The sequence below is a fragment of the Chaetodon trifascialis genome, chromosome 19, assembly GCF_039877785.1.
Source record: "Chaetodon trifascialis isolate fChaTrf1 chromosome 19, fChaTrf1.hap1, whole genome shotgun sequence".
Lineage (NCBI taxonomy): Eukaryota > Metazoa > Chordata > Actinopteri > Chaetodontiformes > Chaetodontidae > Chaetodon > Chaetodon trifascialis.
In genome coordinates this window covers 16,265,670-16,289,741 of record NC_092074.1, presented here as the reverse complement: position 1 = coordinate 16,289,741, position 24,072 = coordinate 16,265,670, and the positions used below count along the sequence as shown (strand labels likewise).

General features: G+C 45.7%; 4 protein-coding genes across 6 annotated transcripts in view; 2 read left to right on the top strand and 2 right to left on the bottom strand.

Annotated features, from left to right (window-relative positions):
• The first annotated feature begins 805 nt into the window (after window positions 1–805).
• xkr5a (XK related 5a) lies at window positions 806–6,897 on the top strand. Its single transcript, XM_070988159.1, has 7 exons — window positions 806–1,069; window positions 2,171–2,354; window positions 2,516–2,700; window positions 2,819–3,031; window positions 3,304–3,473; window positions 3,700–3,811; window positions 4,753–6,897. The coding sequence occupies exons 1-7, from the start codon at window positions 937–939 to the stop codon at window positions 5,697–5,699; spliced, it is 1,944 nt and encodes a 647-aa protein (XP_070844260.1). The 5' UTR covers window positions 806–936; the 3' UTR covers window positions 5,700–6,897.
• A 168-nt stretch (window positions 6,898–7,065) lies between these two features.
• On the top strand, window positions 7,066–14,978 carry tram2 (translocation associated membrane protein 2). The gene is made up of 11 exons (XM_070987301.1): window positions 7,066–7,266; window positions 9,153–9,216; window positions 9,410–9,519; window positions 10,731–10,847; window positions 10,979–11,037; window positions 12,626–12,710; window positions 12,901–12,971; window positions 13,177–13,281; window positions 13,378–13,521; window positions 13,878–14,035; window positions 14,145–14,978. Exons 1-11 carry the CDS (start codon window positions 7,147–7,149, stop codon window positions 14,219–14,221), a joined length of 1,110 nt encoding a protein of 369 aa, XP_070843402.1. The 5' UTR covers window positions 7,066–7,146; the 3' UTR covers window positions 14,222–14,978.
• A 297-nt stretch (window positions 14,979–15,275) lies between these two features.
• Window positions 15,276–18,696, bottom strand: efhc1 (EF-hand domain (C-terminal) containing 1). Its single transcript, XM_070988124.1, has 10 exons — window positions 18,493–18,696; window positions 17,785–18,006; window positions 17,415–17,702; window positions 17,159–17,308; window positions 16,748–16,940; window positions 16,327–16,553; window positions 16,089–16,229; window positions 15,787–16,000; window positions 15,512–15,664; window positions 15,276–15,377 (listed from the first exon to the last, which is right to left on the bottom strand). The coding sequence occupies exons 1-10, from the start codon at window positions 18,556–18,558 to the stop codon at window positions 15,364–15,366; spliced, it is 1,668 nt and encodes a 555-aa protein (XP_070844225.1). The 5' UTR covers window positions 18,559–18,696; the 3' UTR covers window positions 15,276–15,363.
• A 653-nt stretch (window positions 18,697–19,349) lies between these two features.
• Window positions 19,350–24,072, bottom strand: part of LOC139348170 (protein eva-1 homolog A) — a 68,250-nt gene continuing 63,527 nt past the window's right edge. For all 3 annotated transcript variants that reach the window (XM_070988125.1, XM_070988126.1, XM_070988127.1), the window contains 2 exons: window positions 22,721–22,894; window positions 19,350–21,352 (listed from right to left, as the gene is read on the bottom strand). In XM_070988125.1, coding sequence (XP_070844226.1) covers window positions 20,973–21,352; window positions 22,721–22,894 — 554 coding nt within the window. In that variant the 3' untranslated portion in view covers window positions 19,350–20,972. The remainder of the gene's footprint in view (window positions 21,353–22,720; window positions 22,895–24,072) is intronic.

The following is a 24,072-nucleotide window of genomic DNA, read 5'->3' as shown; positions in this document are numbered from 1 at the left end:
CACCACCAGTAAGTGTGAACCTTTCACCCCGTAAAAAAAAGCAACACTCAACAGAATCACCTTCAGCATTAACAAGGTCCTGCTCCTAATTTTGTTCATGCACTTCCATATTTTAGTTTCAGTATTAATAAGCTGCCAGATAGTAAACCCACACCAGATGACTGTGCTGTTTATTCCGAGATATAAAAACAAAGGTGTTAGATTATTTCTGAGAGGCGTTTCCAACCGTGTCTAAGAGAAACCTGTGAATGCTGCACAGGCACAGCATATTGCAACACATTGTGACAGAGGGTCGGTCACGCTTGGTGACTTCCTGTGCAGGCCTGGGATCCTCAGATTACAATTTAAACAGGGTGTCAGGTGGTGTATTGTTCAAAGCAGTCATCAAAAGAGGAGATCACAACTTACAGGGGATCTTCAACGGCGATGACACACTCCTGATCAGGTCACAGCGTGCCTACCAGCTGGCCTGGAAGTGACCACGGCTATAGTAGAATGGGAGAAGAAAGCTCCAACAATAGAATATTATTTATCTGTAAACAGAGTGCTGAATAATAATTATAATTATAAAAAAAACACACACACACATACATACACCACACCCTGCAGACCCTGAGCTGACCTTTATCTGTATGGGAGGACCTTCAGACTGATCAATAAGTATCAGTCTATCATGAGGAAATAAGTACCTCCAGCGGAGCATTAGGCCAATTATGACTTGTTCAGAGGTGGAGAGGAGGTACAGTTTGCAGGTGGGAGGAGGTGAGCTGCGCGCGGTGACGGTCTGCAAAGCGACGCTCCTTTCAACCCGCGCGGTGACGTCATGCATTTTGACGGGGGGCAGGCAGCGGGAGAAAGGAGGCAGCGGATGTAGCCGAGGTGAAGGATGCCCAGGATAATGTCACGGCCGCGCTCGCTCTCCCGCCGATCCCGACCATGATAAACGCAGTCGGGGCGGTCGCCCGCAGGATGCCGTCCGCGGCTCGGCGGAGCGGATGCTGGATAGCGTGGTGCCAGGCGGCGCTGCTCGGCGCGTCGGCGCTGGTGATCGTGGCCGAACGGAGCGCTCGTAAGTGGGCATGGAATCCCCGTCGCTAGCGGGCTGCTAGTGGGCTGAAATGTGAAAACAGGGCAGGGGGGTGCTGTATGTGCGCGGGGTGTTTTCACTGAACGTAACACGCTGTTGCTCGGCCATGATGCTTCGTGCTGGATCTTTCCCGGAAGCAGTTCAGGTCAGAAACAATCTAAATGGTGATGCTACAGCTCAGGCGTTACTGCTGAATTGGCAAACCTTGCTTGTTCTTTTCATTTGACATCGGCGCTGGCTAGAACAGCTGTGGTGGCCAAACTGGGGCCCCAGGACCCCCCAGAGGTCATCCAGAGGGGTCATAGAGCCGAAAATGATCAAATTTAACAATTAACCTCTGCAGCAAAAAAAACTGTCCTTGATTTCGATAGGAGTGATATTTTAGATTTCTCTTGCAGCCATGCACCCTCTAAAACAAAGAGTGTATTATAGGAATTATAACCAATGCTCTTATTATTGAAGTATTTCAGTGAGTGCACATCTGGAGTCTGCACTGAGGTGTGACGATTCCCTGACTAAGCAGATCAATGGGGCAAGGGCAGGACACAAGAGACAAGGTGACTGCATGGGTACAAAGTGTGACTTTGCCTTCGGCAGGTACACCGTTCCCAGAAGATAAAAATAATGTGCTGCTGCATGCTGGAGTCAGCCTGTCACAGAAAAATGAAGCGTTAGTTCAGATGATTGATGCAGCGAGATGCACTTTCTGCTTGGTGACAAGTCATTATTTTCACGGTGCAGGACGCCTTGTGTAACTAAAGACAAATAATTGCAGGCTTTGTTGAAGCCAGGAGTCTGGCCTCGTCTTGGTGGAGCCTGTATCATCTCATTAGAGCGGCCTCCTCTTAAATTAAATTCACACAAGGTGCTCTTTCATTCCTCTGCAGCTCTCCGCAGATTTGATGCCGGGTTTTATGTGCTGTGTTTCCTTTAAAAACTGCATGACTTTACAATGAATCAGACTGGACTGAATGGTGTGAATTCTTTGCTGAAAACAAACAAATCCCACTTTACACAGAAACACAAAGTACTTCCACCACCCTGAATCTGCGTGTGTGTCTGTTGTTTGTGTTTGTGTGTCAGTGATCTATTGTATAGGGTTTTACCTTTGGAATGAGGAGACGCAGTGGGCGGGCCTCACTCTCGGCCTCTTTCTACCAGGGACGGCAGTTCAACTGCTCAGTATGAAATGGTACTATGATGATGGCGATGACAGGCGATGCTACCTCTCTGTCATACACATACTGCACTTGGGCATCTTCAAAAGGTAAGATCTGTGCAGCTCTGAGTATTATATTATAAAATACTGCATCGTTTACATATATACAGGAACACAAATAATTCTATTAATATCAATCTGTCATTGAAAGCTTCACCAGGAGGTTACAGCGCATCCCGTCTGTGGTATCTGTCTCCCTCTTCTGGCAGGTTATGGGACTGCATGAGGGCTGTGTTGCGCAGGCATGACTCCGTGGCCGAGCTTGGAGCTGCCGTCATGCAGCAGGCAGACGTTGCTGCTCTTTGGCTGCTGGAGGCCCTTGTCCTCACGCTGCCTCAGAGCCTGCTGCAGGCATATGTGGTTGTTTCCACTGATGTGGGCATCATGTCCCCAGGTAAACTGATCTCAGCGTGGCTCTATACGTCTTGTTTGTCGCAAAAATTGTTCAAGGCGGTGTCTTAATATGAGATAATGTATTTTTTCCGCTCCCTCCTTGTGTTTTATACCCTCAGTGGCCTATTGCTGCGGCCTGTGTGTGCTGTCCATTTCCTGGGCCCTGGTGCTGTACAGCAGAGCCTGCTGCCTGATACGACCGGGCCACCTGGCCATGCCTCCGGCTGCCCTGTTGTGCCAGCTGGTGTGGAGGGCGGGCATGCTGGGTGCAAGGGTGACTTGCCTCATGTTCTTTGCCAGAGTCTTTAACTGGTGGGTCTGCGGAGTGGCAGGTGAGCAGCAAGCGCCGTGTGTGCTTTTGTGTAGCTGACATTTAAGTTTGACGTCTTGGAAGAGAAGGGCTGCAATTAATAAGAAATTATTGCAGTATAGTAACATTACGCAGATCACATTTTTACTCATGTACACTGAAGTTAATGAGCGATTATCCTCAGTGTGATGCAGCATGTCCTCCTAATCCAGTTTTTCCACTCTGCATCAGTGTGAAACACTGTACATGGATCCCCTATGTGCTCTCCTAGTCTATTTTTACGTTGACCTCCAGGTTTCCACTGGCTCACGGCCTCCTTCTGGCTGGTATCGCAGCAGCCGGACATCTGCACTGGCCCCTGGTGTTGGCGTGCCTTTAACGGCATCATGGGGCTCGTCCACGTCTTCGTCTTCCTCAACGTCAAAGACGGACCCTCGCGCTTCCGCATGGCCAGCTTTTATGCAGTAAGGATTCTGATGAAACAACTGTCTCTCATCTGCTTTTGTATTCCATGTACAGCACTGCCTCGTCAACTTGCACACAGGGGAGCTGCACACACACACAGATATACAGTACGCACGCACGTGGGCAGACAGTTTGCGTTGTCATCCTCACCTCTGCGTCCTCAGCTTACGGTGACGTAAAGCTGTCCGCAGAAGACTGATGGTGTGACCTTCTCTCCTCCTTCAGTTCATGCTCATAGAGAACGCCACTCTGCTGCTGGCCGCCTCTGACTTCCTCAGCGAAGCATCATGGGACAGCATGACCCTTCCCACCACTGTGCTGTGTAGCTTTCTCCTCGGTGAGTCACTCTCTATCTGCCTTCCCTGGGTTTTGGATTTGTCTCCCGTGTTTTGATGTTCAGCGCTTGTAATTAGACTCATGTGAAAACGCCTCATGGTTTCTGTGGTATCTGAGTAATACATCCCCAATGGTGATTCAAAGGGGTTAAAAGTGAGCAGCATCACAGCTGCCCGCATCACTGTACTATGCATATATTAAGTGCTACTTGTTAAGTAATAGTACAAATGTAATTGGTGATATGACGAAATTTAAGATCTTAAATTCAGGATATTCATGCGCAGGATATTCTGCTATTTCACTCATTTTTGCTCAAGTTGAATATGATGGTAAATAAACAGTGAGGCGCAGGATACCAAAGGATCGCAGGATATCACAGGAGAAGTGAGAAGGTCAAATGCTGGTAAATGCTATGCAGTTACTGTTCTTGTCCATATCCAACACCGTAATTTAATTCAGGCAAAACCGGAGTGGATGCAGCGCTCTGCTGCAGCCCTACGCTGTGATTTGGACTAAATATATCTCCATGTTTTTCCTGACATCAAAACCTTGTACTTAGAAACTGTTTATTTGCCTCAGCCCAGCTGATGGAAACCCACCAGGTTTGAATTCTTCTTGTTGTGGCGTTTCTAATGCTTGCCAAGTTTCCACATGAAAATCTGAACCGAATTTACTGAAAATCAGTCACAGAAAATGTGAATTAATGCGTGCTTCCATCCAGTACCATTATGCGAATTTTAGCAGTTGAGCAGATCGAGATAAACAGCTGGAGGCGCTAATTCTCCTGTCAGGTGCCGTTAAACCGTTGCAGAGGAGGAGGGCACGATGAGAGCGCTCCAACTGTGGAAAACAACTTGGAATATGGCATCTAAATTTGTTAAATGTATACAAAAACATCCTGAATGTGTGCAAATCAACTCATTTCTGTTCCCTGCTCCCCAGGCGCTACCTCTCTTGTCCTATACTACCGGTTCCTCCACCCCAAGTCAACAGAGATCTCCCAGGGGACCAACCACAACCACATGGGCAGCACGTGTATAGAACGAGGGGAGTCCTCCTTCTCTCTCGGGGACAAAAGCCTGCCAGCTCCCTCCATTCAAAACCACGGCAGTTTCTCCCTCTCAGGTGTGCCTGGTTCTCTGCTGGAGCACCCCGGAACCTGCGGGGGCCGGCCTAACAGCTCCTGCCCCTGTTACCACCACCACTGGCTCCTAATCCGCCTGGCTCTGAAAACGGGAGACCTGGGGAAGATCAACAGAGCGTACGGGGCCGGCGGAGCGGCAGCCATACTGGACATGGAGGAGTACAACCAAGAGTTTAAGAGCAACGAGGGCATCACCATCACAGCAGGAGGCAGCTGCGGGGGCGTCTCCACCTCCGAGTCTCAGGGGAAAGGCCTGGCACCTCTCTCGGACTGCAAAGACGAGTTCCAGAGCGTCAGCGAGCCCACATCCACCGAACAACCGGAGGAGGAGGATGACAGTCTGGAGATGGAGAGCCCGCTGGAGTCGCCCGCATCAGATTTCAAACGCAGCTCACCCGAGGGCAAGTCTGTGTTTGGAGACAGTCCGGAGCCGTACTTCTGCCCTACAGAGTCAAGTTCAACCTTATATTTCAGCGCTGATCCTCAGTCTCCCAGCAGCGCCAGTAACCCCCGCTTGGACCGGGACATTGGGGGTCTGGAACAGGGGGTGCGCCTCAACTCGATCCCCAGCGATCCGGCCCTTCACAGAGATATCCGTGGGCTCATGGGCCGGGTTGGGCCACGCTGTACTTCCACTCCTAAATTAGACTCTGGAGTACCGGACTCCCCGTCGTCTGTCCCTCATCTCACAGGTCCCAGGAGGCAGCTCATAATGTCCCGAAGAGATGACGACGATAACTTCTAACTTTTAGACAGCATCAGGGAAATAGCAACAACTACTCGTCCAACGTTAAAGGAGTACACCAGCTTTTTGAAAGGCGGCTTTTTCATCTGCTGTAGGCATTTCGCCTCTGTATGTCCATATATTTAGTACACTGTGGGGCATTTGTGGTATATGCAACAGTTCTGGGATAATGCTAAGCTAGCCTTCTCAAATCATAAGCTATTTTCTAAAAGCTTTGCCCAAATGCTCGACACAAGGAGGTGAAACCTTCAGCGGGTGTTTTCATCAGACACTAAGGAGATCATTAAAGAGCCACAGAGGTGGTGTATGGAGCTCAGACACACCTTCTACTTCTCTACATCCAACATTTTTCCACTCTTTTGGCAGCGATTAACTTTAAGCCTCACGAATCATACTGTGCAAAAAAAAAAGCGAATACTGGTTCTGCCAGATTGTAAGTACATATTAAAGAAGTAGCCAGGAGTTATATCAAAACGTAAGTAATATGCAGCTGTTTTATGATCTCGGACAACTGTTGATCACTATATCACATGCTGAAACTGCTGTTATTCATGTTAATAATTGCCAGCAGTTATATCTAAAGGGGGCAGGAGTGTGTGACCAGCGTTAAGCCAGAGCTTTGTTGGCTTCTTACAAGCACAAGTATCTTCTGTACCATACATCTGTTGCTGTGATTATTTTTTTTGTTACTCCCATACAAAAAAAAAACTCCCCGGTCCCCTCAGAGAGTAATACACTGTATTTTTTGTATAATCACATCAACTGGCATTGCTTCCAGCAGGGCTAGTCAACCTGGCAAAACTGTGTTTGATGTTTTACTTTAATTTACATGTTGATCATGTAATTGCAAAAAAAAAAAAAAAAAAGTTTTTTGGATTTACATTGTGTTTGAAAAAAAAAATATCATGTCTCAGGCACCGACTTTAAAAAGCTTTGAAACGTCTTCTGTGTAACAAAATGAAAAGATGCTCATGAGGTAATCGTGGTGACTTTTTTTATGTGCTCTTGATTGCTATTTCTAAGGGGACAAATGTTTTTGCTCATTACTGTTCTGTAAAAGGGATGAAATCCACTGACAAAGCAGTGAGGTGATGCTGGGTTTCTCTTTCCCAGGTGACTGCCTATATATGAAACTTTGAACTGTGAAGTGCAAGGCCACTGGTGGCTTTAAATAAGCAATAAATAGCCTACATATTGAGGTGGCTGGAATATGAATGTCTCTTGTTATTTGATCAGTGTTTTTACATTTATGGTATCAGTCAGTGAGCGTTTAACACGTGTGCTTCAAACTGAGCGTATTGTGTAAATGGCCCCATAGAAGGTATTTATGGCACTCGCCCTTTAAGAGGCCGCGCATGCGCAGCTCAGTGAGAAAGTTAACTCCTGAACTTCGTAGTCAGAAAAATTCTGATTTATAAAATAGCAGGGAAAACAGCACTGAGTTGACATGGCATTTCGCCGAAGGAACAAGAGTTACCCTTTCTTCAGCCAGGAGTTCTTAATTCAAAACCATGCCGACATCGTCTTCAGTTTGGTGATTTTCATTTTGATTGGATTGATGTTTGAGGTGAGATGAACTCAGATTCTTTTCTTCCCCCCGTCTCACTCAGCTGTTTTAAGATGGCAAAGCCTGCTGCACGTTCAGAGATGTGACCTGCTGTGAATTTGGCTCTCTCTCGGTCGACAGGAGCTTTTTTGCCTTTTGGGGAAAAAGGCGCTTGCATGTTTGACTGCATCTGTGAGCAGTTTCGCGGATACGGTGGCCGCTTGCTGCAGTTTTTACAGGTTTTGTGAACAATGAATGTTGCCGCTCTGTTCGCAGTCAAAGCAGAAACGTAGGATGTTATACCGAGCCGGAAAGTTGCTGAAAACAGCAGGGAACAAACTGAAACTTTACACGTTAGTTGCTAGTTTGGTTACAGTTTTCGTTGTCCTGCCACGCATACTTTTATTTTAAAGGAGGTTCTTTAACCGGAATGCAACTGAAAATTCCTATCGTGGCGTACACATAAGTGGCTACTCAAAAACAACTTAAGGTCACTTATTTGTTTCCTAAAGGTCACATTTTTTTACCCTCTTGACAACGACTTGTTCCAGTTTCCAGTCCGCTTCAACATTTGATTTCAAGATTTGTCAGTTAGCACAGACAGCACAGTTCATACAGGAAGTGATGAGTTTTCAGCTTTCAAATTAAAAGCATCGCAGTTGCTTTAAGCGAGTTCTGGCGCACGTCGCAGTTCAAGGACGGTTTATTTTGAAAAGCGCATACGGAAGCGGCTCCCCTTTTCGTCGCGAGCTCGACGGTTGTAGTTAACTGCCACGTCTCAATCTTTGAGCCGATGCTGCTGGCTGCCGTAGGCTCAGTTGAACTAAAGAGCGCTTTGACCTGCGGGGATTTCACCGCTGACACACAGGGACCGAATTCATTAATTGATTAGCTGTCTCATTAGTTAACAGCTTCCCCTGCGTGCGCACAAACACTCGCAGGTCGCCCGAGCTTTTAGCGAAGTTTCAATCCGGAACCGTGCTTGTGATCACACAGCTGGCCGAGTAAAAAATAAGAAGGGGATTTCCTTCATATTTCTCGTTTCAGGGGAAAAAAAAAGAACAACTGAGCTGTAGCTGCTTGAATCCGGCGTTGACAGGCCACCTGTGGCCTCGGCGCGCAGGGAATGACTGGTGACACCGTGGTGCCCAAACTGGGGCTAGGGGACCATCAGGGTCCCGTGAGGGGGGTCTCAGGAAGGATGACCCTTAAATCATTATGTGCCAGATCGTATCTAATAAGATGGGATTGCTTGAGATTAAATGTTTCAGCTTCTCAGATGTGATGATTTGCTGCGTTTCATTTTGCTGTATAGTGAATATTTCTGGGTTTTCTGACTGTTGGTTGGGCAAAACAAGCCATTTAAAACATCACATCGGGCTCTGGGAAACTGTCCTGCCCATTTTCTTACACTGTAGAGGCTTAACAATGAATCAATTAACTACAAAAATAACAGATTCATCAATAATCTGTTGAAGCTTCAAATATTTAGCCTTGTGAGATAATGCATAGCTCTACCCCTGCAAACCGTGCCGAGCGGCTGCAGCTACAGTTCATATTGCTTCATTTACAAAAGCTGGGAAACGCCGCTGTAACGCGTGTCTCTGCGGGGATGCTCCACATCAAATAATCTGGGAGGCTCTGTGAGGCCAATGCAAGCCTTGTCATGCCAGATTTTTTTTCCCCCCAGCAGCATTACTGAAGGAATTCAGCTCCCAGCAGGCAATTACGATGCCATGACGAGGATTTACTGGCATTAATCTAAACAGCTTTATATATTCTGAAAAGCTGGGATCCTCACCCTCTCTGGCCCTCCACACAGTCAAACACCTGCCACTCACAGACCTCTTGAGGCCGCATTCACACACTGAAATATGTCGCTAATTACCCTCTTGTCTAATTTCCAGGCAACAGCCAAGACGGCCATACTGTTCATTCAGCCTCAGTACAATGTCACCACACTATCACCAGGTATGCAGTGCAGTTGAGGAGATGAATTCAGTTTTCCGCACTTCATACATGTCACAGTTTCACTTCCTCCCCTGCTGTTCCCGCATACTGCATCATCATATTACTGTCACTGAATTGTGGGTGCAGTGCTCCAGGGTGTTTTAACACGCCCTCTGACTGCAAACATTTGCTGTGTGTGTTTGTGTATGCATAGAGGGAGAGGTGACGTTTTACCATTACGGATGGAAGGACTGCGCCACCATCCTCTTCTATTTCTTCATCGCCATCATCCTCCACGCTGTGGTGCAGGAGTATCTCCTGGATGTAAGTACCCAGTCACCGTGGCACAATGCATCAGTACATACTGCGATTACACTGGAGGCCTGAGAGCGATGTACCCTGGCATCGCGTCGCTGTTTTGTCACAGAACCATAATTTCCCAGGAAGTTTCCATGTAATTTGGTGCTAATCAGAGGGAAAATAGGAATTTCCTAGAAAGAAATGCTCAGTTTAAACTCAAGTGTATATGTAGTAACGGTGGCTCAGCGGTCTGCACTGTCACCTCACAGCTAGAAGAAGGTCCTGGGTTCACTTCCTGGCTGGGGCAGAGCATTTCTATGCTGGGTGTGTGTGTGTGTGTTCTCCCTGTGCATGTGCAGGTTGATCAGGTGCCCTTACTGGTGTTGCATGTTCAGCTGACCTGATGTGCACTGACTGAACGTAATTAATTAGGAAAAAAACATTTACAAGTATACAAATTAAGCACCGTCTCTATTTCCATGTAGATGGTGATTGGTAATGAACCAGAAACAAATGAAATATCTATTATGTCTTATCCTCTTTACCATTTCCTCAGACACATGAGAGTATTTTATTATATATTATATATATTCAATTAAATCAGAATCGGCTTTATTGGCCAAGTATGTGTGCACATACAAGGCTCCAGTTTAAACACTGCACTCAGTGTACATGCTTAGGAAAAAGAAAAAGGGACACACAAGAGACAAAAAAACCCCAAAGACTTAACAGTAAGTTAAGGAGTGCAAAAAGAAAAATGGAGATACATACAATGTGTATGGTGTTTGCATCCAGCTGCACTTTCTGGAGCTCAAAAGGACATTTTGAACAGAGCCGAGCAGCATACTGAGTGTTTTTCAGGCGGAATCAGACAACAGTCTGACATTGCTCCAGTTCTCTTAGGATAGAGCTGTGGAGAAAGGAAGAGAGAGTAGCATTTAATCCATCTGAAAGCATGAGCCCTTGTGTCATTGTTTAGAAATAGGCCAGCGAGGAGGAGTGATGTTTTATTTTAGCGCCGTCACGGCGGTTTCCAAAGTGTCTTGAGCGGAATACTTCTTCAGAGGAACGTTTTCACAGCAGCCATAAATAGTATCTGCTGTCTTTTCTTGTCCTAGTTATATTTGTAGTGCGGTGACACTTCCTTGTGCACAACAATGACAGAGTCAACATGCCACCCATTACGACTGGATCCAGCTGCATTCACATGATCTGTTGTTTTGTTCACGTTGCAGAAAGTGAACCGGCGTCTCCACCTCTCCAAGAGCAAGAATACCAAGTTTAATGAGTCAGGCCAACTGTGTGTGTTTCACTTGGTGTCGAGCGTGTGGAGCTTTTACATCCTCATAACAGTGAGTGAGACTTTTAAATCGTATTCAGTTTCAACTTCCTACTTCAGGGAGTGTCACCTCAGTGCTCAAAAGTTATCACCCACTAAAGAGCGACAGTATAAAGTGTCCTTTTCTCTGACTTCTTCACACAGGAGGGATATCTCCTGCATCCCAGCAGCCTTTGGGAGAATTATCCCCACGTACACCTCAGGTATGACTGATGTGGATTTAACTCCACATATTTACATAAGGTTTAGAGCTGTGTGACTACAAGAATACAGCAGTGTTTGTAGATTGTTTTTTTTTCTAGGTCAAAGATGCACTGGACTAACATTAGAAGTATCCACAGATACTCCTTTGTCCAGAGAATCAAATGTTTTTAGTCTAAAAAGTAAATGTATTCAGTTTAATATCATAGAAATACTAAAGAAAAAACAAAAATGTTCACATTTGAGAGGCTGAAAGCATCTTTTTTTGCTCAAAAACATTCAAAAAATTAACAAACATTATCAAGAGAAGGTTAAGAAATAAGTGAAGTTAGCATGCTAACAGCTAGCCCTGGCCCATCCTGTCTCATAACACCACTCTGTACCACAACAAGCAATGCTCTGACAGCAGAGCTCCGGTGGTTTCAGTTGGGAGATGTATGTGAGCGGCCATCTTGTTACATTTGACAAGCTGTTTCAGTTTTTTGTTGTCTAATAAATAAGCAAAATAAACTCATGAAATGTCAAGAAAGGACATATTCTCACACCTGTTTTCCAACAACAACCGTAAACCTTCTTTCACAAAACTTAAATGCGCTGAATTGCCAGGTCAACGCATCTTGACCATCATCAAACACACTTCATTCAAACTCGACAGAAACAAAAGTAAACTCACCCAAAACTCCTCGTGTTGTCTCTCCACTGCTCCACAATCACCGGCTCTGGTTTTGTCAGAATAAACCCTGAATTCACTGAGTTAGATGTGAAAATATTCTGTCTCTACACGCTGCAGATGTTTGACCTGCTTCAGTAAGCTAATCAGGCCACTAGCTGCACAGCTAACTGGGCTAACTAGCAAACAGCAGCTAGCAGCTGCAGCCAAAGACAGCTACAGCAGTGAGCAGCAGTTAGAGCTTACTCTGGTGATATGCTGCCCCCTATTTGTTTGGAGTCTTATCTTATGCTTTGCACCTTTAAAACACACCTGCCCTTGTGTGCTGACATATTTTAGTCACTTTAGAGCACAGTGATGACTACTTCCTGTGTGGGCCCCAATTTAGACACCCCCCCACCCCCAGTGATTTAAGAATATGCACATATACACTTAATATCGACTTCACAGAGGTCGTTTTAAACCATTAACAACTCAGTTTATTGTACTTTAGTGGTTCAGAAGAAGTTGAAATGAATCAAAGTGCTACAAAATAATCATCATTTCCTTACATGTACTGCGATCTAAACAGCCAGAACCTGCACATACACACTAACCAGCTGTGCTAACATGCACCGTACAGTTCACAGTCTGATTATGCTCCAGTTTGGGCAGCCACCTGATTTCAGGTCCATTCACGTAAATGGGGAAAAGCAGTTTCCTCTGTAAGCTGAGGGGATTAAAATAACTCATTTCACACTGTTAAACACAGATGTGTTTGCTGGGTCACTTGGCTGTGTCTACACTTAACAAGGTTTATTTCTTTAACAGCTTCACAGTCAAACAAATCAAACCAGGAATGTGTCACTGCGGCCGTACTCAGCCTCTCCCTCTCGCCTTTTCTCCTGCTTTCCCTCCGTCTGTCGGTGTCTCTGCTCCAGGTTTCAGGTGAAGTTCTTCTACCTCACTCAGCTGGCCTACTGGCTCCACGCCTTGCCAGAGCTCTACTTCCAGAAAGTACGCAAGGTCAGTAAGCAGGCCCTGGGAACTGGAGGAGTGCTGGAGTGTGACTAGATAAGCTGTGTGTGTGTGTGTGTGTGTGTGTGTGTGTGTCTTGGCTTGTGCTCGTTCTGCATATTATGTGAGGAAGAGCAGAGGAAGTCCAGGATTTGTGAGTGCCGTACCTTTCCAAACGAAGGCTGTTTTTGTTTTTCAGGAGGAGATTTCTCGTCAGCTCCAGTACATCTGTCTGTATCTGCTGCACATCTCTGCAGCCTATTTGTTAAAGTAAGCATCCAGCTGCAAATTCAAAGGCCTGTCAAGGAAAAATGCACGCATAGTGAGACAAGAAACGCCCTCAATCAGTTGCTGATCTTTTGCAGCTACTCAGCTTTACCGCTGATATTACATAAAATGATCTGGAAACCTGACATGGACTCTTTTCTTTTGTCACCCTCATCTATCGGCTGCTTCTCTCTCCTTCCTTGCGTAGTATGAGCCGTGTGGGTCTGGTGCTCCTCTTCCTCCAGTATGTGTCAGAGCTGGGCTTCCACATCGCCAGACTCTTTTACTTCACTGATGAGAACCATCAGAAAATGTGAGTCTCCTTGCTGGTTTTAATGGTCTTGACTTTTTTTTTTTTTTGCCTCTGCGCCTTCTCTGCTCACCACATTTTCACTGTGCCGTGCCTCAGGTTTGACATGTGGGCCGTCAGCTTTGTGTTTACACGGATGGCCACGCTGACCCTGATGTTCCTGGCTGTCGGGTTTGGTTTGTCTCGCGCAGAGAACCAGGGCCTGGACTTGGAGCTGGGCAACTTCAACACTGTACTGATAAGGTAATGACCTCTGTCCGACGTCTGTGGATAATGATTCATTTCACGTAACGCTTTTTACAGCTACTGTAACAATTGTATTGTAAAAAAAAACACACTTTCGAGCGTTTTATTGCTTTACAACATAAATTCACCGTGGATGTAGCCAGGAATTTTGACAATGATTGACAGGATGGGACTCAACTGGACCAAACTAGACTGTGCTCCACTTGTAGTCTGAGGTCGCACTGACAAATAGACCTTAATATAAACACACACATCAGGACCATTAAGTCATTTTATTAATTCAGCACGCAATGGCAAGTCCTTTTCCCCAAACATGCAATTGCACTAATCTTCTTACCTTTGTGCCCCTTCAGGATGACTGTTCTACTGCTGGTATGTTTGACCCAATCTTGGCTCCTGTGGAAGTTTATCCGCTTCCAGCTGAGGCGCTGGAGGGAGTTCAGACACGAACAGGCCGTTCGCAAGAAGGCTGCCACGAAACAAGCCCTGCGGCCGCTGAAGAGAGACTCACGTGAGTGTCAACGCCTGCTCAGACATGTTTCATAACGTGCCTCCATCAGCGTTAACAGCGGTGTGGCTTCCTTACCTAAAACACTTTTCACCTCTGTCCCTCCTGCTAGTTGGTCACCATGAAAACGGAGTTCTCAAAGCGGAGAATGGAGCCTCTCCTCGGACCAAAAAACTCAAGTCCCCCTAAGACGGTGCACTGACTGGCCTGAACAGTGGCCTTGGCCCTCGGCTGAGGTTTCTCATCAGCACAGCAGGGAAGCTGGCGGCCCCTGGCCACCGTGCTCCGTGTTGAGTGTGTCCTGAGCTGTTACAGGGACTCAGTCACTACAGACTTAGGCTTGAATGCTGGAAAATGAAATCCAAGGAAATCCCTCGAGCCCAACAGACATTTACTCCTCTCATCATATCAGTATTTTTTTATACACCCATGCAGCCTGCTATCCCAGCCCAAGGAGCACCATTGTATGCAGAATGATTAAAATGTAAAGTGAACGCAGCGTGCGGCACGCGCGTTACGGCGTGTCCGTGTTGAATGTGTCGATGCGTATCCTCATACATAAGTACTGTACTGGTTGTAGCGTTGTCTGATGTTGCAGCTGTTTTCAGCTCTTCCCATTGAGCCGGCTTTGCTTGTTTTCTTGTCTGGTCCGTTGGAGCAGAAAAATGTTGCTGATGATGTGGTTTGATATGAGCTTACTGTATGCAGGCCTTAATATTATCCCTCCACTGTGTCAGGGAAGGGATTTTGGCCAGCCAATAGAGTGGTCACCTGGGCTCCTCCCAATGAATTCTGTCTGTTTAAAATCCTACATTTGTCACTGGTCACTTAACAGATAAGCATCGAGTATGTATGTTGGATATTAGCGCATGCCATTCCATGTTTTGTTTTTTGTTTTTCTTTTATTTGTTTTGTTAATTACATTATTAAATAATGCAATTTTCTGAAATAAGTTGTGACTTTATTGTAACTGAAGTCATTTTTGCACAACTTTGATTCCAAAAGTTGAGACTTTTAGCTGAATGCTAACGGCAGCGTGCTAAAAGTGGCCGTGGTCTGGTCTTCTGTTAGTTTTACGTGGCACAGGGAACATAAATGTTCTTGCCTGATTGCTCATCTCCTATGTGACTGGACGGCTGCTTGATATAAGATAGAAGAGTATTTTAAGGTCCACAACACCAAACAACTGTTGTATTTGATGAATTTCCACAAGCTCTCAGATTCTGCCAAACAGACCACCTTTCGTGCTTAGTGTTTATTACGATCAGAAACATTCTGCAAAGGCTTTAATTCATATTCTTGAGGTCACACACAGCAATCCGGCCTTGACATCATGAAGATGGCTCTGAATGACAAAAGAACAGGCAATTGCTGTGTAAGTCCCAAATTTTAAAAGGGTGACATCTACTGGGATAACTGCATTATTGTCGGACAATTACAGAGAAGCATGTTTCGCTAAATAGCTGTTTTAGTTTTTACCATTTTGGTCAGATGGCTGATTATTTGGCGTCTCCACACCCAGCTTCTGCCGCAAAGACTCCAGTGTCTCACAAGGGATCTCGCTTGAGACGGACTCCAGGTACGTCAGCACATAGCGGTCAGCATCGGTCAGTACAAAGCGGTGGCTGAAAACTAAAAAAACAGATGAGAAAGATGCTGAGAGCTGAGCTGTTAGGCTTTGTTATCTCTTAATCCCCGACTGGAAAATGAAATTTTACTTTAATGAACAGAGGCTGGTAAAAGGAGAACGTTACCCTCCACAGTGGCTCCAATAGCAAAGTCTGCAGGTGAGTAAAACTCAGGATTGTCCACTGTAGAGCCCGGCTTGGGGACACGTGTCTTTTCCAGGAATCTGCCGCCGAGGATGCCCGAGTTGCGAGTGGCCTTTTCAAAAATACTGATCATGTCATTGGCCAGGAAGTAGGACAGTATGAAATGTCGGCCCTCATCGAGGGGATTCTGGGAGTCCTGGAATGTGTTAACACAGAACAGCTTCAGCGAGAGGAGAAATGATGTCTTCATATGACCAACCAATAGTCACAGAGGGTTCACTCACCAGCCTGGCAGTGTAGCGCAGCACTACGTGGCTGTTTTCTAGCATCTTTCGCAGGTTCTTTTTGGGAGGCTCGGGAATTAACGACAAACAATTCTGGAGAGAGTCTTCAAGTGAACCAAAACCATTGTAGGGAGGAACCTCCTGGACAGATGTGGGCAATGAACGAGAAATAAACAATGATTTCCAACAACATAAAGTCACACACCCTCAGGTAATATGGTTTGCATCAGCTTCTCACCTTCTCCCTCTTGAGGAACATGTCAGTCTTCTTTGGTACCTCGATGGGTTTCATCTCCATGTCAGGGTGGTTCTGCTGGTAATACTCTTTAGTGAAGTCATCACAGTTGTACAGCAGGAAGCGGCGACCCATCAGCTTCATCGTTTGGCCCAGCTGGAAGTCTTTGGGGGAGTAATACTCGTCCACTTCCTCTGCTGAAACCTCCAGCACGCTGCTGGGAAAGGTCTCTGGAAAGAAATAAGACAACAGCAGCGAGTTAAGGGAATGCAGAGGGCGCTCAGGAGAGGCAGATGTGCTGCTAAGAAGCGTCCCCGGTGGAGCTCGGCCGTAGAGAAATGGTTCACAAACATGGCAGTTATGGTGGCCATAACCACCGCTGGCCACCTTCTGTATAGAAAGCTGACACAGTGTTGCCTCTCACCATACTGTGGCTTAATTTTCTTGGGCAGCTTCTGTCTGCGCATCAGGACGGGGAAGGGATCCCGTCCGCTGTTGGGCTCGTGGACCTCTCTGATCTCCACCGTGTCGTTCGCCAGGAAATACTGGATGGTAACACGCCTGATGTCCCCGAACAGCGAGTCAGTGTCGTCCCACATGGCAAAGAAATGCAGCACCTGACCAAGGAGAGGTTAGGAGCCTGGAACCAGACTTGGTATGCAATGCATATATTTCCTGCCATCACAAGATCACTTACTCGATTACTTCGTCTACTAAGAGTGGAGACTGGTATTTGCTTAAGTGTAGGGCATGGTAGGTGTAAAACCTATGTTATCGTACTCCTGCTTCTCTAATGGTTCCCCATTGAGTGTGGAAAGGAGAGAATTTCCTTTACCTTACGATCCATGGTGAGAAACTGGTGCGTGGGGTTTAATCCGGAGGGTGTTGTGTAGACAGGCGGAGGGTTTTTGTGGTGTTTGGTGTAAGGATCCACAGGCATCGGCTCGGGGTCGTTCACAATAATGCCCTCCCTCTCCAAGAATTCCTACACATGATGAACGAGAGGCACAACAGAAAGTATAGAGTATATTTAAGACCGCATTTCCATGTTTTTATGTCAGCGAGAGCATTCATACAGGTGAGTGCTGTACCTTTGTAAAAGCGTCACATTGTGTGATGCGGTACTTGACCCCGTACACCTTCAGGTCCATGCCAACGTTGAGGTCTTTCCACAGGTAATGCTCTCCACGTTCATTCTTTGGCAGACGCTGGCGTTTGAGCCGTTTCCCCTGCGGTATCCCAGAATTCTCCACCATGGGCTCAATGATGCACATGCTGTCATCCTCCAGGTAGTAGTAAATGACCACAGGGCGCATGCGGCAATCCTCATCAGGGGAGTACAGGATATTTTCCTCAAAGTATGCATTGAAGCGCAGCACCTACAAACAAGACGATCAGACAGTGATACAGCAAAAGAGAAATCTCCAGATGCTGCTCTTACACTTCTTGGTGTTATTGTACCTTCTTGTCGAACACCACGTGAGCTGGGATGAATTCTTTGACCAGGCTCTGGTCACGGGAGCCATAAGTAATGTCTGCTATCTCACAGGACAACTCGTCCATCTCCTGCTGGATCAGCTGTTCTGACAGAAGAGGATCCTGTCCGATGCCCACAGTGGGGCGACGGGGCAGAGCGTAGCCATTCTTGAAGTACAGCGTCCGGGGACGATGGAAGGCAGACTTCTGCAGACAAAGATCATTGAGGAGGGAGTAAATTCACTTTGGTACATCACAACAGGAATACACATTTGGGTATATTAAATATTTTACACTGATGCAGGTGAACTCCGCTAAAAGGGCAGTTTTCCTGTGAGTCTTCTGTGCTGCAGCAAGTATGTGAGACGTAGAGGTGGTCAGAATAATATGAACACCTGAGCATGACAATGCTCAAAACACAACCGTGGAATAAACACCTGAGAGTATTTTATCTCACATATCTTACTGAAAATACATTTCAGAAATGCATCCTAAATAAGGCCTGAAAGTCACTTAAGACTTCGAGTTAGTCGACATAAAGAAGTGGAGGAATGCAGGAATTACATCTGCAATACACACAGAAAACTATGGAGCTAATGTCAGTCAGCCTAACGTAACTTAACTTATAAACACCTTAAATCAACCTGGCTAGTTTTATCTCCGTAACGTTACTAACTTTAATTGTATTCTCACCGTAACATCCCGAAAAGTGTATCCTGGTAAAAATGGTAATCCATGGCTATTCCAGTTCCGAGACATTGCTGGTCCTGACGTGTGTTTTTCGACGTCCTCCGCTCAGCAAGACGTTAAAACGGGTTTTACGTTATCGGGCTAATTTGAGGATTTTTTACAGGAGGTTTTGTTTGCGCGTGAAACGACACGACGGCTGCGCAGCGGTAAGTTTGTGGTATCCATGGAAACGGCACGAGAGCAACGATTTCATAAATAAATAAATAAATATGTAAATTTCTGAAAACTAAAACAAATTACGAATGAAAACTCAAGAAAATTTAGTAGTGTCAAAATTGGTCAGAAATTGATTGACAAACATAAAAAAAAAGTAGAAAAAGAAAAAGAAGCAGCATATCCTTGAATATTTCGGAATGTTTATGTTCAGTAAAGTTCTGTGTCGCTTGCTACAATCAATAATCAATAACTTATATCTGGAAAGGATTTGTCATAACTATAAATAAATATAAGAGGCTGATTTTTATTCATACACTCAATTAACACAAACTGAAGCGCTCCCATTTCACCACCAGGGGGCGAGCAACACCAATAAATCTCACTGACAGACTTCCCACAGGTCATCAAAAACACACAATCTAGTGTTCATGATGATCTTATTGTAGAGTGTTAACTCAATATTTGTAGTATTAGATTATCATGAGATTAGAGCTTTTCCTTTTTTCTACAGTACAAACAAAGTACTGTGCACATCTGGGCCCTGCTACAAGTGTTGTGCACATTTTGCACAACACTGAAAATGCAAAACACAACATCAGGAGAAAATGTGCAAGACCAAACAAAACAGTGGACAAGTTATTTTTGAACACAGTTTAATCCAAGCACAGGAGTCATATTTTGGTCTCACTTTACCAGCTATTGGAACATTGTAATCCCATCCAAATTTAAACACATCTGAAACTGTCTTTATGAAGACTATATAGAGTGGCGGTCTGTATGTGGATGACCCTAATATGTCCTGTGTCCTCTCAGTTAAACTCTCAGTCAGGAAAATACCAAGCTTTTTCTGAAAACTCTAATAATTTCTATGCTTGAATCCAGGGCAGCACAAACAGAACTGGACTGACAATAGCTTATTTCATTAAACTGGCAACATGGTTGAAGAGACGCGGTCTGCACGTCCTCTGCGAACCTTTATTCAGTGCTGGTTCCTTCTCCAGACGGCCATGAGCAGCGATCACCACAAGCATCTGGTTTAGCACTGGTGTCTTTGAAACAGGGGCACAGTTGACACAAGACGTGAAATCTTTTTTGCAAATCCACTGGTACAAAATTGCTATATTCTGGTTATGTACATTTACACGTGGGGAGACAACAAGTGCAACATGTGACAAAGACAGTCAGATTTTACAAACGCTCCACTTCAGCAAAGCAACAGTAATAATAAAAGGGAATAAATATAGAATAAGATAAATTTGAGATATCCAATTGATAAACCATTTGACCACTTACGGAGTTAAACGCCAGCTGCACTCTTGACAACAGTGACTTAATAGCTAGAGAAGGCACTGCACTGTGAATTAAACATACGGTATCAAAAATAAGGTTAAATCGCTAAACCTCTTTGAGGCTCTTTATATGATATTTCTAACTCTTCTCTTTAAATGCTGACATCGCTGTTTAAACGGGCCGATCCCCTTCTTTAGGAAATACATCAACCAAACACAGAAACACTAGGATTGCATCCCTGAGGTGCCAGACAACCTTCGCCAAGTATAAAAATATCTCATAATAAACCATACTTGAGAACAAAAATACACAACATCAATAAACTATTAAATATTATAAAATAGATTTCATAAGGGTTGAGATGAATTCCCCCCAAAAATATCTTTTGGTTTCATGAAGTTCAAAAGGCAGCATGGTTATTCACTGTGGAGAGATTGTCTTACATTGTCCCACTGTCCCAGCTCACGTCTTCCTGCTTCATGCTGCAAAGTCCACACTTGAATACTGGAGGGCGATGGGCATAAAGCTCTAAGTGTCACAGTCTTTTGCAGCTGCCTCACGTTCTGCATAAAACAGCCCCGTCTGAGGCCTTGGTCCTTCAGTCATGTCGTCTCTACAGGCCTGTGTGTGTCTAAGGCAGCCTACCCATAAATCCCCACTTCAAAAAGGCCCGTTGAGGTCACGGGCGAGGCAGTGTAGCCTTTCACCCCTCGCTTCCGGCAGAGAGAGGCAACTAAGAGGTGAGCTTACCATGCAGAGCGGGAGCTTATTCTCGAACTGAACGGGGTACAGCTTATGATACCCAGAGGAATATGCAAACCAGCAGAGAGGGAGGACTTTCTTTGCAAGTCTGCAATGAGTCACTTTTGCATGCTTGCTTGTAAAGCTTCATAAGGGTCTCTCGGCCCTCTCCAACCCAAGTGCGTCCTAAATTTTTGTTCAAGTCATTCTAGATAATAAAAGCCCCTCAGCAGTCCTCAGTAATACCGGTTGAGGCTCCGTGTCCCGGGGATGTCCGGCTGCCCGTTCATCCAGATCTCCCGGATGATCCGCTCCCTCTCCTCCAGCCTCTGCGCTCTCTCCAGCTCTTCCGCCGACGTGAACACGTTCATGTTAAGCGTACGTTCGAATCGCCGGTGCCGCCGCGCCGACAGGTCCGAGGTGGTGTCCCAGTCCGAGTCCGAGTCACTGGAATCGGAGGACGAGTCGGCGGGGCGCGCTCGTTTCTTGGCAGGAGGCCGCTGGCGGGGCTGGCAGTCAGTGCGACAGGAGATCTGGACCACCAGGGCGAAGAGGGTAAGGAAGAGGCCCAAACACACGCCGCAGACGAAGAAGAGCGCTGCCCTCTCTGGGTGGTCTGTCATGAGGGGGGGGGAGTGCTAGGTTTAGTTGATTCTTACAGAAAACATGTCAAACATTTAATTGGATCTTTGTGACTGATGTTGGGTCTCTTTTATTTCCCTCTGACCTGTTCAGCCTGCTTTGTTATGAAATATTTCACTTGATGGCTCACTCTCTCTAATGAACACTGACCGCACACTTCCAGCTCATGTTACTCACTTCCTCAGCTGGGTGCTTTGGTTTGGCCAACATGTCTGCTAACCCCAATAGGTCCTGCACTCCTCCCTCCCCTGGTCTTCAGATATGTCTTTCTGCATGTTGTTAATGCTGGTTAATGTGTCCCACCACCTCAAGCTCCATGTGAGCAAGACTGAGCTGCTCTTCCTCCTCGTCCTCCTCTCAGTAAGACTTTTCTTTCACGACTGACAGAACCAAAGTGACACCTGTTCCTTTCATCTTTGGTCTGATCCTACGAGGCCCTTCGTCCAGCCTTAGAACAGGCATTGTAGGACATGACCCTGCACACATTACAACGGAAACTCTTTCAACTGTTCTAGTCTCATAAATATGGCTGCAGTGCATGTGCAGAAGGACACTCTTCACCCTTCGTCTTGGTCCCAACATGTGCTGAGCCCCCGCAGATTTCAGTATTTTTCAATATTTTCCACCACTTTGATATCTTAGCACTTTTTATATGTTATAGAGGAGACTTTTATGACTAATAAACATTTGTCAGGTTTTCTGCTGCAATGTGTGGAGGGCTCACTCCCCCTTTATCCTCACAAAATGCCAGTACAGGATCAACTGCAAATATCAGTAACTCATGTTTTAAACAGACTCAGTTTAGATTTTTCTAAGTCAACGCTTAAAGGTCGTACATTATTTTGATTGGTGTAATATTCCTCAGTAAAATACTGTCTATAAATGCAGATCTTAAAAGTTTATAGCAGCTTATGTGTGAGTTCAGAGCTGAAAGTTGAGCTAGCTTCCATTACACATTCCAGTGCATGCACTGTATGTTTATTTGACTGCATGACGTGCGCATTTCACTATGTAGAAACTGTTTATTTGAGGTAATCGAGCAGGAAGTACCCGAACTACTGCAGCGTCTGTGCTAGCAGCTGGCTGAAGCAGGTGACTGACAGTGTGTGTTGTGTGTGTATGCAGCCGTTTATCTTTGCCTCACATCTGCATTCCTCTGGCCCACATCTACCCACCTTTCAGTCCCAGGAAAAAGGAAATGGGGGATATTACCCGAAAGATAGCCACACACGTACAACACATGAAAGCGTGCACTCAAACCCTGAAGTCACTTACTCTGAGAAGTAACCGCCCTACTTCATGTGATTGGACGTGACACAAGATTTTATGGACGTTGTCTTACCTGATATGTAAGTGTAGGCGGCCAGTGCGTTGCTGATGAGGGCCATGCTGCTGCCAGAGGTGGAGTTGATGATGGGATTCAAGCCTGGGGGCTGCAGTGGCCTTTCTCCTCCTCCTCCTCCAGCCTCTGAAAGTTTCTCCTCGTTTGGGTTTGTCTCCCGAATCTTCTTCCTATCTGCAAGATACGAGAGCAGGAAAGTTCAGTTTAACAGCACAGAGCAGAGGAGAGTGGGTAGATCATTTAGCATTCTTCTTAAGACAGATGTTTTTTAAATGTTCCACTTGTAGAACATGACTGAAGTATGAGATCCAAATCTGTGGGCCCACATGCAATGACACACCAGGAGTGGGCTCATTACCGCATGTACAGTCAGACACTGACGGCGGTGATGGGGTCATTTACAGTAAAATAGGAGCGTATTGTCTCTGAGGTATTGTGACTACAGCATGCAGACCACTGAGTCATCCGCAGCCTCTCAGCGGTTTCCAGTTTTTAGTCGATACACTTCTGTAAAAAGATGCATCACGCATAAACACACACACATGTTCACAGAGAGCTGTGTGATTCAGATGATAACACAACATCCGCTTCTGTCAAATTCATTCTGACTCAGGCCATTAACAAACAGAGCACCACATGGGAAATGTTTGCACTTTGGCAACATTTCAAAAACTCCCCCCCAAAAAATCTCAAAAACAGTCTATTTATAGTTGGGAACAACTGTTTCCTCCTCTGGATTTTCAGCGCCGTACGACTCCTCTCGGTGTTTACATGCTGGCTTGTGTTGAGCGGAGGAGTCGAGATCAGAGAACAGAGTGATTTCATTCCTCAGACGCTCGTTTTCTGAGCGCAGTCGCCTCTAGTTAACCTGTAGTGTAACTACTGTAACTGTAGTTCTATGAATAAGCGATGCGTCACACACGATGAGGAAAAAAAAAACAACGTGTAAGCTAAAAACAAACAGGACCGTTCAGTTCAGTGACCTAAGCCTCAACTCTGGGCGCATGTGTGCACAGTCATGTTTACATGCTTGATTCCTTGTCAGTGTAAGTAAGCATGCTTCGGTGAGCTGTCACACACACCAGTGACCTCTAATTGCAGAGGCTCTAAGGTGTGTCGGGCTTCTCTTTATCTGATAAAAGCAGTTTAGGCTGGGATTGCTCACCGGGGAGGTAAATGTTTCCACCTGGGCCCACGGCTGTGGTGCACACATCAGCTAACATTCAACCAATAGACCACAAACTCTCGTCCTAGCGTACGTTAAAATAGGCAGATGAATCGGCATGTTGATCATATGTTTTCAACACAAGGTGAAATTACTAATAATCCAATTACTATATAACATCAGTAAT

Coding starts and splice junctions, on each gene's coding strand:
- xkr5a (XM_070988159.1), top strand. CDS start 937: ATGATAAACGCAGTCGGGGCGGTCGCCCGCAGGATGCCGTCCGCGGCT. Junction 2,355..2,515: donor CACTTGGGCATCTTCAAAAG/GTAAGATCTGTG, acceptor CTCTTCTGGCAG/GTTATGGGACTGCATGAGGG. Junction 3,812..4,752: donor GCTGTGTAGCTTTCTCCTCG/GTGAGTCACTCT, acceptor CCTGCTCCCCAG/GCGCTACCTCTCTTGTCCTA.
- tram2 (XM_070987301.1), top strand. CDS start 7,147: ATGGCATTTCGCCGAAGGAACAAGAGTTACCCTTTCTTCAGCCAGGAG. Junction 7,267..9,152: donor TGATTGGATTGATGTTTGAG/GTGAGATGAACT, acceptor TCTAATTTCCAG/GCAACAGCCAAGACGGCCAT. Junction 13,522..13,877: donor TTCAACACTGTACTGATAAG/GTAATGACCTCT, acceptor GTGCCCCTTCAG/GATGACTGTTCTACTGCTGG.
- efhc1 (XM_070988124.1), bottom strand. CDS start 18,558: ATGTCTCGGAACTGGAATAGCCATGGATTACCATTTTTACCAGGATAC. Junction 16,941..17,158: donor TTCTCACCATGGATCGTAAG/GTAAAGGAAATT, acceptor CTCCTTGGTCAG/GTGCTGCATTTCTTTGCCAT. Junction 16,001..16,088: donor TGCGCTACACTGCCAGGCTG/GTGAGTGAACCC, acceptor AACACATTCCAG/GACTCCCAGAATCCCCTCGA.